The sequence below is a fragment of the Oncorhynchus kisutch genome, linkage group LG15, assembly GCF_002021735.2.
Source record: "Oncorhynchus kisutch isolate 150728-3 linkage group LG15, Okis_V2, whole genome shotgun sequence".
Taxonomy (NCBI): domain Eukaryota; kingdom Metazoa; phylum Chordata; class Actinopteri; order Salmoniformes; family Salmonidae; genus Oncorhynchus; species Oncorhynchus kisutch.
In genome coordinates, this window is record NC_034188.2 from 19097172 (window position 1) to 19111184 (window position 14013).

At 41.4% G+C, this 14013-nt stretch overlaps 1 protein-coding gene across 2 annotated transcripts in view; it reads left to right on the forward strand.

Moving 5' to 3' along the window:
- The first annotated feature begins 1278 nt into the window (after positions 1-1278).
- slc7a2 (solute carrier family 7 member 2) overlaps positions 1279-14013 on the forward strand; it is a 32065-nt gene continuing 19330 nt past the window's right edge. Inside the window, exons 1-7 of one of the 2 annotated variants that reach the window (XM_020502083.2) lie at positions 1279-1539; positions 5551-5934; positions 6086-6241; positions 7611-7776; positions 9306-9442; positions 11255-11477; positions 13593-13732. In XM_020502083.2, coding sequence (XP_020357672.1) covers positions 5565-5934; positions 6086-6241; positions 7611-7776; positions 9306-9442; positions 11255-11477; positions 13593-13732 — 1192 coding nt within the window. In that variant the 5' untranslated portion in view covers positions 1279-1539; positions 5551-5564. The remainder of the gene's footprint in view (positions 1540-5550; positions 5935-6085; positions 6242-7610; positions 7777-9305; positions 9443-11254; positions 11478-13592; positions 13733-14013) is intronic. The other variant, XM_020502084.2, reaches the window with a different exon arrangement.

A 14013-nucleotide genomic window follows, 5' to 3' on the forward strand; every position in this document is an offset into this window, starting at 1 on the left:
TCAAACTGAGAGAATAGTGCCTGAATGGTTGGAGTCATAGAGTCAAACTGAGAGAGTAGTGCCTGAATGGTTGGAGTCATAGAGTCAAACTGAGAGAGTAGTGCCTGAATGGTTGGAGTCATAGAGTTAAACTGAGAGAGTAGTGACTGAATGGCTGTAGTCATAGAGTCAAACTGAGAGAGCAGTGCCTGAATGGTTGGAGTCAGAGAGTCAAACTGAGAGAGTAGGGCCTGAATGGTTAGAGTCATAGAGTCAAACTGAGAGAGAGGGAGAGAGAGAGGGAGAGAGAGAGAGAGAGAGAGAGAGAGAGAGAGAGAGAGAGAGAGAGATATCTCTGGGCTGTCAGCTGTGACCTTCCCACTGAAGTCTGCTGCTGGCTTCAGCTGGTGATGCACCACATTTGAAATTGACATGCATGTGTTAACTTAGCAAATATAAAGAATGTTTGACTTGACAGCAAATATGTGATATTTTCAACTATAAATCAAGTATATGAATGTGTTTTGGGCTTGTATTTTACAGTATAGTATGTAAATGGATCTCTATGGTAGTATTGATTCAATACTTTGATGGCTGTGACTCTAGTTGCGAAGGGAACATTGTGCAACTGTCTTCCATTAAAAGGACTCTATACCTCTGGCACTAGCAGCTCCTCCACCCCATTGACCAATCAGCACCCATGCTTTTAGCAGCACTCCCCTAGGCTGCACTGAGCAAACAGATGTGTCTGTTTCAATGTTTGTCAACGTTAGATGCCTAACCATTTATCAGTAAGTACCCAGGCAGCTGGGTTCAGTCTGGCATGTGTGTGCATTAGAAATAACATTTTGTAAGTAAAAAAGGGGAGAGAGAAAGATGCCTTCTCCCTCCCTCCCTCCCTCCCTCCCTCCCTCCCTCCCTCCCTCCCTCCCTCCCTCCCTCCCTCCCTCCCTCCCTCCCTCCCTCCCTCCCTCCCTCCCTCCCTCCCTCCCTCCCTCCCTCCCTCCCTCCCTCCCTCCCTCCCTCCCTCCCTCATGGTCTGTGGGCTGTTGACCTGAAGATCTGGACTTATTGTGGTACATTATTGCCTCCCTCTGAACACAATCGTGGACCAGATACCCTCTCTCTACCTCATTACCCTATTACCCACCCCTTCCTCCTCCCCTGTTCCCTCCCTACTCGGGGGGGTCACTGTACCGTAGTGGTGATGGTTCAGTAGCTCGGGCCAGGGGCATGGCAGGGGAAGAGCTTATGAAGAAAGATATTTTGGGGATGGAGCAAGGGGAGGAGTAAAAATAGCCTAGTACTCTACACTGGTTTTACATGTCAGAGAACATGAGCTGTGAACAGACAGAGGTAGTGAACTTTATATAGAGCCTGGTCTATGTCTGTAGTCCATGAGCTCCCTGTGTGGCCTGCTTCCCTGTGACTTCCTGTTGGAGAGGAATCTAGGGAAGTTTTCTGTCTTGTCCGCGTGAGGTGCACAGGACCTTTGAGTGTCTCCATATTTAACAAAGTTGAAACTTGAATACCATATATTCGTCTTTGTCTTCTTGACAGGTAAGTGGTGTGTTATGAGGAGTCTGCATATACTTATAGACATAACATGCATTCTATCTATCTATATATCCATCTATTGATTCGACTTATCGACTTCTGTGCCTACTTGATATTATATGTGTATGCGTTGTAATGTTAGCTCATAGTTGTAATAACTGCTTAAAAAGTTGTAATAACTACTTACAATGTCAGCTTTTATAACGGTAGTGCTTCAAGTGTTAGCAATACATAGCAGCCTCTATCAAAGGGATTTGGTAGGGCATTATGAGGACCTCCCTCTGTTTAGTGCAACTCAACTGTATTCTGAATTGGCCATAAAAGAGGTCAGATTGGTATGTTAATGTATTGTCAGATGGAGCATAGCATTTCACTGGGATGAAAAGGACACACTTTAATAGGCAAAACTGTGTTAAATAAAAATACATTGAGATGGTAGTCAGTGTTCATTAAAAACACACTGAGATGGTAGTCAGTGTTCATTAAAAACACACTGAGATGGTAGTCAGTGTTCATTAAAAACACACTGAGATGGTAGTCAGTGTTCAATAAAAACACACTGAGATGGTAGTCAGTGTTCATTAAAAACACACTGAGATGGTAGTCGGTGTTCATTAAAAACACACTGAGATGGTAGTCAGTGTTCAATAAAAACACACTGAGATGGTAGTCAGTGTTCATTAAAAACACACTGAGATGGTAGTCAGTGTTCTTTAAAAATACATTGAGATGGTAGTCAGTGTTCAATAAAAACACACTGAGATGGTAGTCAGTGTTCATTAAAAACACACTGAGATGGTAGTCAGTGTTCTTTAAAAATACATTGAGATGGTAGTCAGTGTTCAATAAAAACACACTGAGATGGTAGTCAGTGTTCATTAAAAACACACTGAGATGGTAGTCAGTGTTCTTTAAAAATACATTGAGATGGTAGTCAGTGTTCAATAAAAATACATTGAGATGGTAGTCAGTGTTCATTAAAAACACACTGAGATGGTAGTCAGTGTTCATTAAAAACACAGTGAGATGGTAGTCAGTGTTCATTAAAAACACACTGAGATGGTAGTCAGTGTTCATTAAAAACACACTGAGATGGTAGTCCGTGTTCTTTAAAAATACATTGAGATGGTAGTCAGTGTTCATTAAAAACACAGTGAGATGGTAGTCAGTGTTCATTAAAAACACACTGAGATGGTAGTCAGTGTTCATTAAAAACAGTGAGATGGTAGTCAGTGTTCATTAAAAACACAGTGAGATGGTAGTCAGTGTTCCTTAAAAACACAGTGAGATGGTAGTCAGTGTTCTTTCAAAACACAGTGAGATGGTAGTCAGTATTCAATAAAAAGACAGTGAGATGGTAGTCAGTGTTCATTAAAAACACACTGAGATGGTAGTCAGTGTTCATTAAAAACACAGTGGGATGGTAGTCAGTGTTCATTAAAAACACAGTGAGATGGTAGTCAGTGTTCTTTCAAAACACAGTGAGATGGTAGTCAGTGTTCATTAAAAACACACTGAGATGTAGTCAGTGTTCTTTAAAAATACATTGAGATGGTAGTCAGTGTTCAATAAAAACACAGTGAGATGGTAGTCAGTGTTCATTAAAAATACACTGAGATGGTAGTCAGTGTTCATTAAAACACAGTGAGATGGTAGTCAGTGTTCTTTCAAAACACAGTGAGATGGTAGTCAGTGTTCATTAAAAACACAGTAAGATGGTAGTCAGTGTTCATTAAAAACACACTGAGATGGTAGTCAGTGTTCTTTAAAAATACATTGAGATGGTAGTCAGTGTTCAATAAAAACACAGTGAGATGGTAGTCAGTGTTCATTAAAAATACACTGAGATGGTAGTCAGTGTTCATTAAAACACAGTGAGATGGTAGTCAGTGTTCTTTCAAAACACAGTGAGATGGTAGTCAGTGTTCATTAAAAACACAGTAAGATGGTAGTCAGTTTTCATTAAAAACACAGTGAGATAGTAGTCAGTGTTCATTAAAAACACAGTGAGATGGTAGTCAGTGTTCATTAAAAACACAGTGAGATGGTAGTCAGTGTTCATTAAAAACACACTGAGATGGTAGTCAGTGTTCATTAAAAACAGTGAGATGGTAGTCAGTGTTCATTAAAAACACAGTGAGATGGTAGTCAGTGTTCATTAAAAACACAGTGAGATGGTTGTCAGTGTTCATTTAAAATACATTGAGATGGTAGTCAGTGTTCATTAAAAACACAGTGAGATGGTAGTCAGTGTTCATTAAAAACACAGTGAGATGGTAGTCAGTGTTCATTAAAAACACACTGAGATGGTAGTCAGTGTTAATTAAAAACAGTGAGATGGTAGTCAGTGTTCATTAAAAACACAGTGAGATGGTAGTCAGTGTTCATTAAAAACACAGTGAGATGGTAGTCAGTGTTCTTTAAAAACACAGTGAGATGGTAGTCAGTGTTCCTTAAAAACACAGTGAGATGGTAGTCAGTGTTCTTTCAAAACACAGTGAGATGGTAGTCAGTATTCAATAAAAAGACAGTGAGATGGTAGTCAGTGTTCATTAAAAACACACTGAGATGGTAGTCAGTGTTCATTAAAAACACAGTGGGATGGTAGTCAGTGTTCATTAAAAACACAGTGAGATGGTAGTCAGTGTTCTTTCAAAACACAGTGAGATGGTAGTCAGTGTTCATTAAAAACACAGTGAGATGGTAGTCAGTGTTCATTAAAACACAGCGAGAAAAACACAGATGCTAAATGTGCTGGTTGAAAAGAAGAAGATTTAACTTCAGTCCAAGCTGAAACAATTCATTAGAGAGCAGTGTGTACAAACAGTTACTTTTTCCACTTCCTAGACATAGACAAATACATCAAATGAAAAACCTGCATATAAATACATTGTTGAAAGATTTTTTTTGCGAAGCTCCCCCACAATCAAAGTAATACAAAGAGACAGTGTTGCATTAAAGCCCAGCGAGGTTATGCGTTTGAACTTCTGCATTTTCTCTTTATAGATGTATGGTACAGCAATTAGTAACCAGAGCCAAAGTAATTGCCCTATTATATCATGAGTACCCTCAGGCCCCCTTGTTCAGCCATTTGAGTATTTAAGTCTAAGTCCCAAATGGCACCATATTCCCTCTATAGTGCACTACCTTTGATGGTCCCTGGTCAAAAGTAGTGCACTATGAAGGGAATAGGGTGCCATTTCTGACCCCAAGTATAGGTCTGCATGCACTGCATGCACCCCCAGACAAAGGGTTATAATGAGGTTACAATGAGGATCTGCTATAGTGACAGCAAAGTGTTGGCCAATACTCTCATCTTCTGACACACATATGACATGATTAATCAATGGTTTGCTCTTAACGGCTTTCAGCTGTCAAAATCGGGTACCCGTTTTTATTTCCCAGGTTATGTAATTGCAGCTTGAGGTGTTTTTTAGGATTCATGAGGGGACTTTTTAGGAAGGTTTGCTCTTCTATAGGATTTATGAGGGGACTTTTCAGAAAGGGCTGCTCAAACTCAGAGGAAGCCCCGTGCCAAAACAAACTGGCCTGCTGAAAGACTTCAGTCTTCACAATGGATTTGCCTCCTGAATGCTAACAGGAGCCCCTATCCAAATATATACAGCAAGAACGTCAATAGTAACCATGGTGTTATCTCAACTGGCTTGATCCCCACCCCCCCTGAGTTGTAGCTTTGATGAGACATGTCCCTATCTCCACCCGTACTATAATAAAGAAAATGCATTTCCTCAGCTTTGTCTGTGTTCTGTATCAAACCGTATAGTGTGTGCCGCACTATACACACACGCACGCACACACGCAGTTACACACCCACAGTTACACGCACACACACACACACACACACACACACACACACACACACACACACACACACACACACACACACACACACACACACACACACACACACACACACACACACACACACACACACACACACACACACACACACACACACACACACACACTAAACCATGTTCTACCCTCCCCCAGTCCTTGCTGGCGGGATGATGGGTCGTGTGTTGTCGTTCGGCCGCTCCCTGGTGAGGAGGAAGGTGGTGGATCTCAACAGTCTGGAGGACTCCAAGCTGTGCCGCTGCCTGGGTACCGTGGATCTCATCGCCCTGGGCGTGGGTAGCACCCTGGGGGCTGGGGTCTATGTTCTGGCTGGAGAGGTGGCCAAGGGAAACTCAGGCCCCAGCATTGTGGTCTCCTTCCTCATCGCTGCCCTGGCCTCTGTCATGGCGGGCCTCTGCTATGCTGAGTTTGGAGCCCGTGTGCCCAAGACTGGCTCAGCCTACCTGTACAGCTATGTAACAGTTGGAGAGCTGTGGGCCTTCATCACTGGCTGGAACCTCATCCTCTCCTATGTGATAGGTGAGTTTGTTATAGCGGTCTAAATATACTATACTGCCCGCATTAACTTTTATTTTGAAGTAAACATATACTATGCTGAGTTTGACTGCTAACGGAACATAAACATTTCTACTCTAACGGAACATTTCTACTCTATATTCCCCTCTCACAGGCACCTCTAGTGTGGCCAGGGCTTGGAGCGGGACATTTGATGAGCTGATTGGAGGACACATTGAGACGTTCTGCAAGACCTACTTCAGCATGAACTCTCCAGGCCTGGCTCATTACCCAGACTTCTTTGCAGTCTGTCTCATTCTACTTCTGTCAGGTAAAGAACTGTAGCAACTGTGGCTAACTGAGCTCCTGTTTAGAACTCTACCTCTTTGTCCCAAATGGCACCCTATTCTCTTTGTAGTGCACTACTTTAGGGCCATAGGGCCCCACTATATAGAGAATAGGGTGCCATTTGGGATGCACACTACATCTGATCCCCTGACTGTCAGAACTGTATATCAACAGAAATTGGAATGGGTATTTTCTCCATATCAATGGGCATTCGTATAAGCAGCAATTTTTTGGTCCACATTTTCAATGTAATAAGGAATGGCAGAACGTTGTTTGGTGAGTGGTAGTACTCACATGGTGGAGAGGCCCTCTTTCCCTGAATGTCTGCCTTGTCGGTGTCAGAGCTACCCAGGCAGTGCTCCTCTCTGTTCAGGAGAACTGACAAGCCCTCTGTAGCTACTGTTACACATTACACAGAAGCTTGACATGGCTAGAGAGTTCAGCACTTTCAGAGGGACACTGTGTGTAGACGTCAACAAGACTTTTCTGTGAAACAATCAGAAACGGTTAAAAGTCATCATGTGTTTTAACTGCTGCTGAGCCAAAAACTCTCAAATGCAGTGATTGGATTACTCCAATGTTCCGGAAGGCAAACCTCCATAGCGATGCAATGTTTGCTGTTCTAAAGGTCTTAGATACTGAGAGTAGTTGTGTTAGCTTCCTAGGGTTAGGATATGATAATAATAGACCTTTTGGTTTGGATCACCTGACAAAATGACCAGACATGTAATACTTAAAACATCATCTCAGATCATAGGTGGTAGGTATTTAACAATAAATATTTCACCTTTCTTCAATACTTGGGCTGGAGGTGTGTAACATTCTTCACATATCATGGACACTCATGTCTCAAACCCAGGGTTGGGTAGGTTATTTTCTAAATGCAATCCGTTACAGCTACATGTCCAAAATTGTAATCAGTAACGTTACTTTTGGATTACCCAAACTCTGTCATGTAATGTGATTACTTTCAGTTACTTTTGGATTACTTTCCCCTTAAGATGCATGAGAAGAAGACAAAAAGGATCCATCAAACACATTTGGTGTGTCATCATAGTGGTCTCTGATCTGTGGTCAGACTCGCTCAGGTGGAACAAACTTAAACTTGTCAATGTATTTTTTCGAAAACATCCTTTCTGAATTTAAAAGTAATCAAATAATTAATCATCTATTTTTCCGAAAGTATCTGTGATCTGATTACAATATTTGAGCTGGTGACGTAACTGATTACAGTTACAGTTTTTTTGTAACCGATTACATGTAACATGACACTGTGTATTTATTCAGTATGTTGAGTCCCTGATGCGGAGTATGTTGGACTCTATATTCTTATTTGTTGTTTCCTCCCTCAGGCCTCCTGTCGTTTGGAGTGAAGGAGTCAGCCTGGGTGAACAAGGTCTTCACTGCTGTCAACGTGCTGGTGCTCTTGTTTGTCATCGTCTCTGGCTTCGTGAAGGGAGACCCCCTCAACTGGAAAATCTCTGAAGATACTCTCATCAATGTCACCATTGTTAAACGGTAAGGATTGGAGGTGGGTCTCCTCGTTTCACAAGATTTCTTATCGATGTGGCCTGTTTGGCTGCAGACCCTGGCACATGTATTCCAGAGTCAGCATGGGTTCATGGGTCCAACCCATGCTCTTATGACTCAAAATCTCTCCTACTTTCCTGTCTCCTCTTCACTGTCCTATCTCAATAAATACAATATGCATGTACAGTGCCTTCAGAAAGTATTCACACCCCTTGACTCTTCCACATTTTGTTGTGTTACAAAGTGTGATTTAAATTAATTTAATTGTATTTTTTTGTCAACGATCTACAAAATGGAAGCCAAAACTCTAACATTGGTAAAAATATATATATATATATATGAAAAATAAAACACTAATATATCTTGATTACATAAGTATTCAACACCCTGAGCCAAACATGTTAGAATCCCCTTTGGCAGTGATTACAGGCTGATTCTTTCTGGGTAAGTCTCTAAGAGCTTTCCACAACTGGATTGTGCAACATTTGGCCAATATTATTTTCCAAAATTATTCATGTTGTTGATCATTGCTAGACAAAAATCTTCAGGTTATACCATAGATTTTCAAGCAGATATAAATCACAACTGTAACTCGGCCACTCAGGAACATTCACTGTCTTCTTGGTAAGCCACTCCAGTGTAGATTTGGCCTTATGTTGAAGGTGAATTCATCTCCCAGTGTCTGGTGGAATGCAGACTGAACCAGGTTTTCCTCTAGGATTTTGCCTGTGATTAGCTCCATTCCATTAATTTAATAAAAACTCCCCAGTCCTTAAAGATTACCCATAACATGATACTGCTACCACTATGCTTGAAAATATGGAAAGTGACACTCAGTAATGTGTTGTATTGGGTTTTCCCTTAACATGACACTTTGTATTCAGTATTAATTATTTAAATATTTGTATATTTAACCCTTATTTTACCAGGTAAGTTGACTGAGAACACATTCTCATTTACAGCAGCGACCTGGGGAATAGTTACAGGGGAGAGGAGGGGATAAGAATGAGACAATTGGAAGCTGGGGATGATTAGGTGGCCATGATGGTATGAGTGCCAGATTGGGAATTTAGCCAGGACACCAGGGTTAAACACTATTATTGCACACAGAGTCCATGCAACATATTATGCAACTTTTTAAGCACATGTTTACCCCTGAACTTATTTTGGCTTGCGATAACAAAGGGGTTGAATACTTATTGACAAGAAATTTCAGATTTTGTAAACATTTTGAAAAATATAATTCCACTGACATTATGAGGTATTGTGTGTAAGCCAGAAACAAAAAAATCTCAATTTAATCCTTTTAAAATTCTGACTGTAACAACAAAATGTGGAGAAAGTCCAGGGGTGTGAATACTTTCTGTAGGCACGCATCCTTTTATGCATTATAATAATCTATACTTGAATATGCTCACAATCAATCACCATATGGCCCACTACTAATATTATGAACACTGAAATGTGTCAGTAACGTTTCAGTGTGCCCCTCTGTTTAACCCCCTTCTGTATTCCAGGAACCTATCTGTGACTGCTAATGTGACCAGTGATTATGGTGCAGGGGGGTTCATGCCATTTGGCTTCAGTGGGACCCTGGCTGGAGCTGCCACCTGCTTCTATGCCTTTGTCGGATTTGACTGCATCGCAACAACAGGTGTGTCTTTTAAGACAATACCCAACATCAATGTAGATCATTCCATCTCAAAACATGCACTATCATGGATCAACAAGGTACAGTGCCTTGCGAAAGTATTCGGCCCCCTTGAACTTTGCGACCTTTTGCCACATTTCAGGCTTCAAACATAAAGATATAAAACTGTATTTTTTTGTGAAGAATCAACAACAAGTGGGACACAATCATGAAGTGGAACGACATTTATTGGATATTTCAAACTTTTTTAACAAATCAAAAACTGAAAAATTGGCCGTGCAAAATTATTCAGCCCCCTTAAATTAATACTTTGTAGCGCCACCTTTTGCTGCGATTACAGCTGTAAGTCGCTTGGGGTATGTCTCTATCAGTTTTGCACATCGAGAGACTGACATTTTTTTCCATTCCTCCTTGCAAAACAGCTCGAGCTCAGTGAGGTTGGATGGAGAGCATTTGTGAACAGCAGTTTTCAGTTCTTTCCACAGATTCTCGATTGGATTCAGGTCTGGACTTTGACTTGGCCATTCTAACACCTGGATATGTTTATTTTTGAACCATTCCATTGTAGATTTTGCTTTATGTTTTGGATCATTGTCTTGTTGGAAGACAAATCTCCGTCCCAGTCTCAGGTCTTTTGCAGACTCCATCAGGTTTTCTTCCAGAATGGTCCTGTATTTGGCTCCATCCATCTTCCCATCAATTTTAACCATCTTCCCTGTCCCTGCTGAAGAAAAGCAGGCCCAAACCATGATGCTGCCACCACCATGTTTGACAGTGGGGATGGTGTGTTCAGGGTGATGAGCTGTGTTGCTTGTACGCCAAACATAACATTTTGCATTGTTGCCAAAAAGTTCAATTTTGGTTTCATCTGACCAGAGCACCTTCTTCCACATGTTTGGTGTGTCTCCCAGGTGGCTTGTGGCAAACTTTAAACAACACTTTTTATGGATATCTTTAAGAAATGGCTTTCTTCTTGCCACTCTTCCATATTTGGCCAGATTTGTGCAATATACGACTTATTGTTGTCCTATGGACAGAGTCTCCCACCTCAGCTGTAGATCTCTGCAGTTCATCCAGAGTGATCATGGGCCTCTTGGCTGCATCTCTGATCAGTCTTCTCCTTGTATGAGCTGAAAGTTTAGAGGGACGGCCAGGTCTTGGTAGATTTGCAGTGGTCTGATACTCCTTCCATTTCAATATTATCGATTGCACAGTGCTCCTTGGGATGTTTAAAGCTTGGGAAATCTTTTTGTATCCAAATCCGGCTTTAAACTTCTTCACAACAGTATCTCGGACCTGCCTGGTGTGTTCCTTGTTCTTCATGATGCTCTCTGCGCTTTTAACGGACCTCTGAGACTATCACAGTGCAGGTGCATTTATACTGAGACTTGATTACACACAGGTGGATTGTATTTATCATCATTAGTCATTTAGGTCAACATTGGATCATTCAGAGATCCTCACTGAACTTCTGGAGAGAGTTTGCTGCACTGAAAGTAAAGGGGCTGAATAATTTTGCACGCCCAATTCTTCAGTTTTTGATTTGTTAAAAAAGTTTGAAATATCCAATAAATGTCGTTCCACTTCATGATTGTGTCCCACTTGTTGTTGATTCTTCACAAAAAAATACAGTTTTATATCTTTATGTTTGAAGCCTGAAATGTGGCAAAAGGTCGCAAAGTTCAAGGGGGCCGAATACTTTCGCAAGGCACTGTACCTGGTTTGCAGAGACAAATAATCCCAGAGGTCAACCTAAACCACTGGGGGATCTGAATCTAAATTTGACGTGTATCTGTGTATGCATGTGTACACCAGGTGAGGAGGTAAGGAACCCTCAAAAAGCCATTCCCATCGGCATCGTGGTGTCTCTGACGGTGTGCTTTCTGGCCTACTTCGGTGTGTCTGCTGCCCTCACCCTCATGATGCCCTACTACCTACTGGATGAGAAGAGCCCCTTGCCCATGGCCTTTGAATATGTGGGCTGGGGCCCAGCTAAATATCTGGTGGCTGTGGGGTCACTGTGTGCCCTGTCAACCAGGTAATGGACATTTCCTGTGCATGCTTGAATGTGATGCTATTCACAGGATGCTTACCGTGTAGCTTTCCGTTAGGTCAAATGTGATGAGACTCAATAAAGACAAAGTAATTACATGGAATAACAGGTTTTTAATTGTTTTGGTGTTTTAACTAGATTTCTCTGGGTTTAATTTGGGGAAAATGATTTTTAAAAGAGTTCAAACAAATCTATAACATTGAGTATTATTATCAAGGCAACTAGCCTATCCAGCCCAAAATAATGTGAAATCTACAATGACTGTCTATGTGTTGGATTGATTCTCATTGCTAATCGTCCTACTTGCCAAGCTGCGGTCATATTGTTTTGAGAGAACTGCCTGTCTTGATGTGGTATATCCCTGGGTTGATGATATTGGCTGTTTGACATGTTTCTGTCTTTCTTATCCTTTGGTTCACTGAGTTCCTTCCTGGGTCCTGGGCTTCCCACTATAGAGCCTCATACTGTAACACACATCACATCAATACATCAATCTCTAACAACTCTACTTAAGTAATTATTGTGCAATACAGTGTATTCGGAAAGTATTCAGGCCGCTTCCCTTTTTCCACATTTTGTTACTTTACAGCCTTATTCTACTTTTTATTTTTTTATTTGACATGTTCTCATCAATCTACACACAATACCACAGGTTTCCTCCAGATGAGATGCTTGGAATTCAGGCCAAAGAGTTTTATCTGACCAGAGAATCTTGTTTCTCATGGTCTGAGAGTCTTTAGGTGCCTTTTGGCACAATCCTAGCAGGCTATCATTTGCCTTTTACTGAGGAGTGGCTTCTGTCTGGCCACTCTCCCATAAAGGCCTGATTGGTGTACTGCAGAGATGGTTGTCCTTCTGGAAGGTTCTCCCATCTTCACAGAGGATTTCTGGAGCTCTGCCAGAGTGACCATCGGGTTCTTGGTCACCTGCCTGACCAAGACCCTTCTCCCCCGATTGGTCAGTTTGGTCCAGGTGGCCAGCTCTAAGAAGAGTCTTGGTGGTTCTAAAGTTCTTCCATTTAAGAATGATGGAGGCCACTGTGTTCTTGGGGACCTTCAATGCTGCAAACATTTTTTAGTACCCTTCCCCAGATGTGTGCCTCAACACAATCCTGTCTTGGAGCTCAACGGACAATTCCTGTGACCTCTGCTTGGTTTTGGCTCTGAAATCCACTGTCAACTGTGGGACCTTATATAGACGGGCGTGTGCCTTTCTAAATCATGTCCAATCAATTGAATTTACCACCGGTGTTCTCCAATCAAGTTGTAGAAACATCTCAAGGATGATCAATGGAAACAGGATGCACCTGAGATCAATTTTGAGTCTCGTAGCAAAGGGTCTGAATACTTATGTAAATAAGGTATCTCTGATTTTAATTTTTAATACATTTGCAAAAATATCTACAAACCTGTTTTCACTTTGTCTTTATGGGGTATTGTGTGTAGATGGATGAGGGAAATGTCATCCATATTTTATCCATTTTAGAATAAGGCTGTAATATAACAACACGTGGAAAAAGTCAAGGGGTCTGAATACTTTCCGAATGCACTGTAATAGTACTTGACAAAAACAGAATAATTTCAAACCTTGATTACATTGGGATACGATCACAGATGCCTCTCTATTTATGCGTGGGAATATATGGGAACAGATTTCTCTTTTTTTCTAATTTCCTGGTGATTTTATAGTCTTATGTCCAACAATTATTTTTATTTTTTTGCTCTGAAAACTTGGGGAGCGTCCTATTGGGGAACCTTGATATACATGTTGGCATTAAGAGTATTTCCCATTAATACATCAATAACTCTCCTCTCCTCTGGGTCTTCTGGGTCCTCTGGGTCTTCCTTCAGGCCTTTTAAAGGCTGCAAAATAACACCTGAGCAATGTCCTATTTGCAATAACCTTCAGAGAGCTTCAGGAAAGGTGATACAGTGGGGATTCTGTCATCAACAGTTGGAAGAATGGGGCCATAAGACAAGAAATACACTGTCTCTGTGATTATGCTCTTTAGCTTTGGTGAAATTACTTTCCTGTGTGTAGTGTGTTTGTCCTATTGCATAACGTGTTTGTCCTTGTGCATGTCTCTGCTGTTCCATGCAGTCTGCTGGGTTCCATTTTCCCTATGCCACGTGTAATCTATGCTATGGCAGAGGATGGGGTGCTTTTCAAAGCCTTAGCCCGAATCAATCCTAAGACGAAGACCCCGCTTATTGCCACAATGAGCTCCGGTGTAGTTGCAGGTGAGAGCTGGGGAAAGTGCTTTGACATCACTGCTGCTGAAACTGTATCCACCAATCAACTGTGAAAGGATATTATGCAGATAAAATCATCCTTTCCCAAAAGGAGAGTAACAAGTCCGGTGCCTTTGTCAAAATTCACCAAAATGTCCCCCCAACCCATGTTTTGACCAATCATAATTCACCAAAATGTCCCCCCAACCCATGTTTTGACCAATCATAATTCATCAAAACATCGGTTGAAGCTTCTATTCTATTTGGTCAGAGTTTTGTGGGCTTGGTAC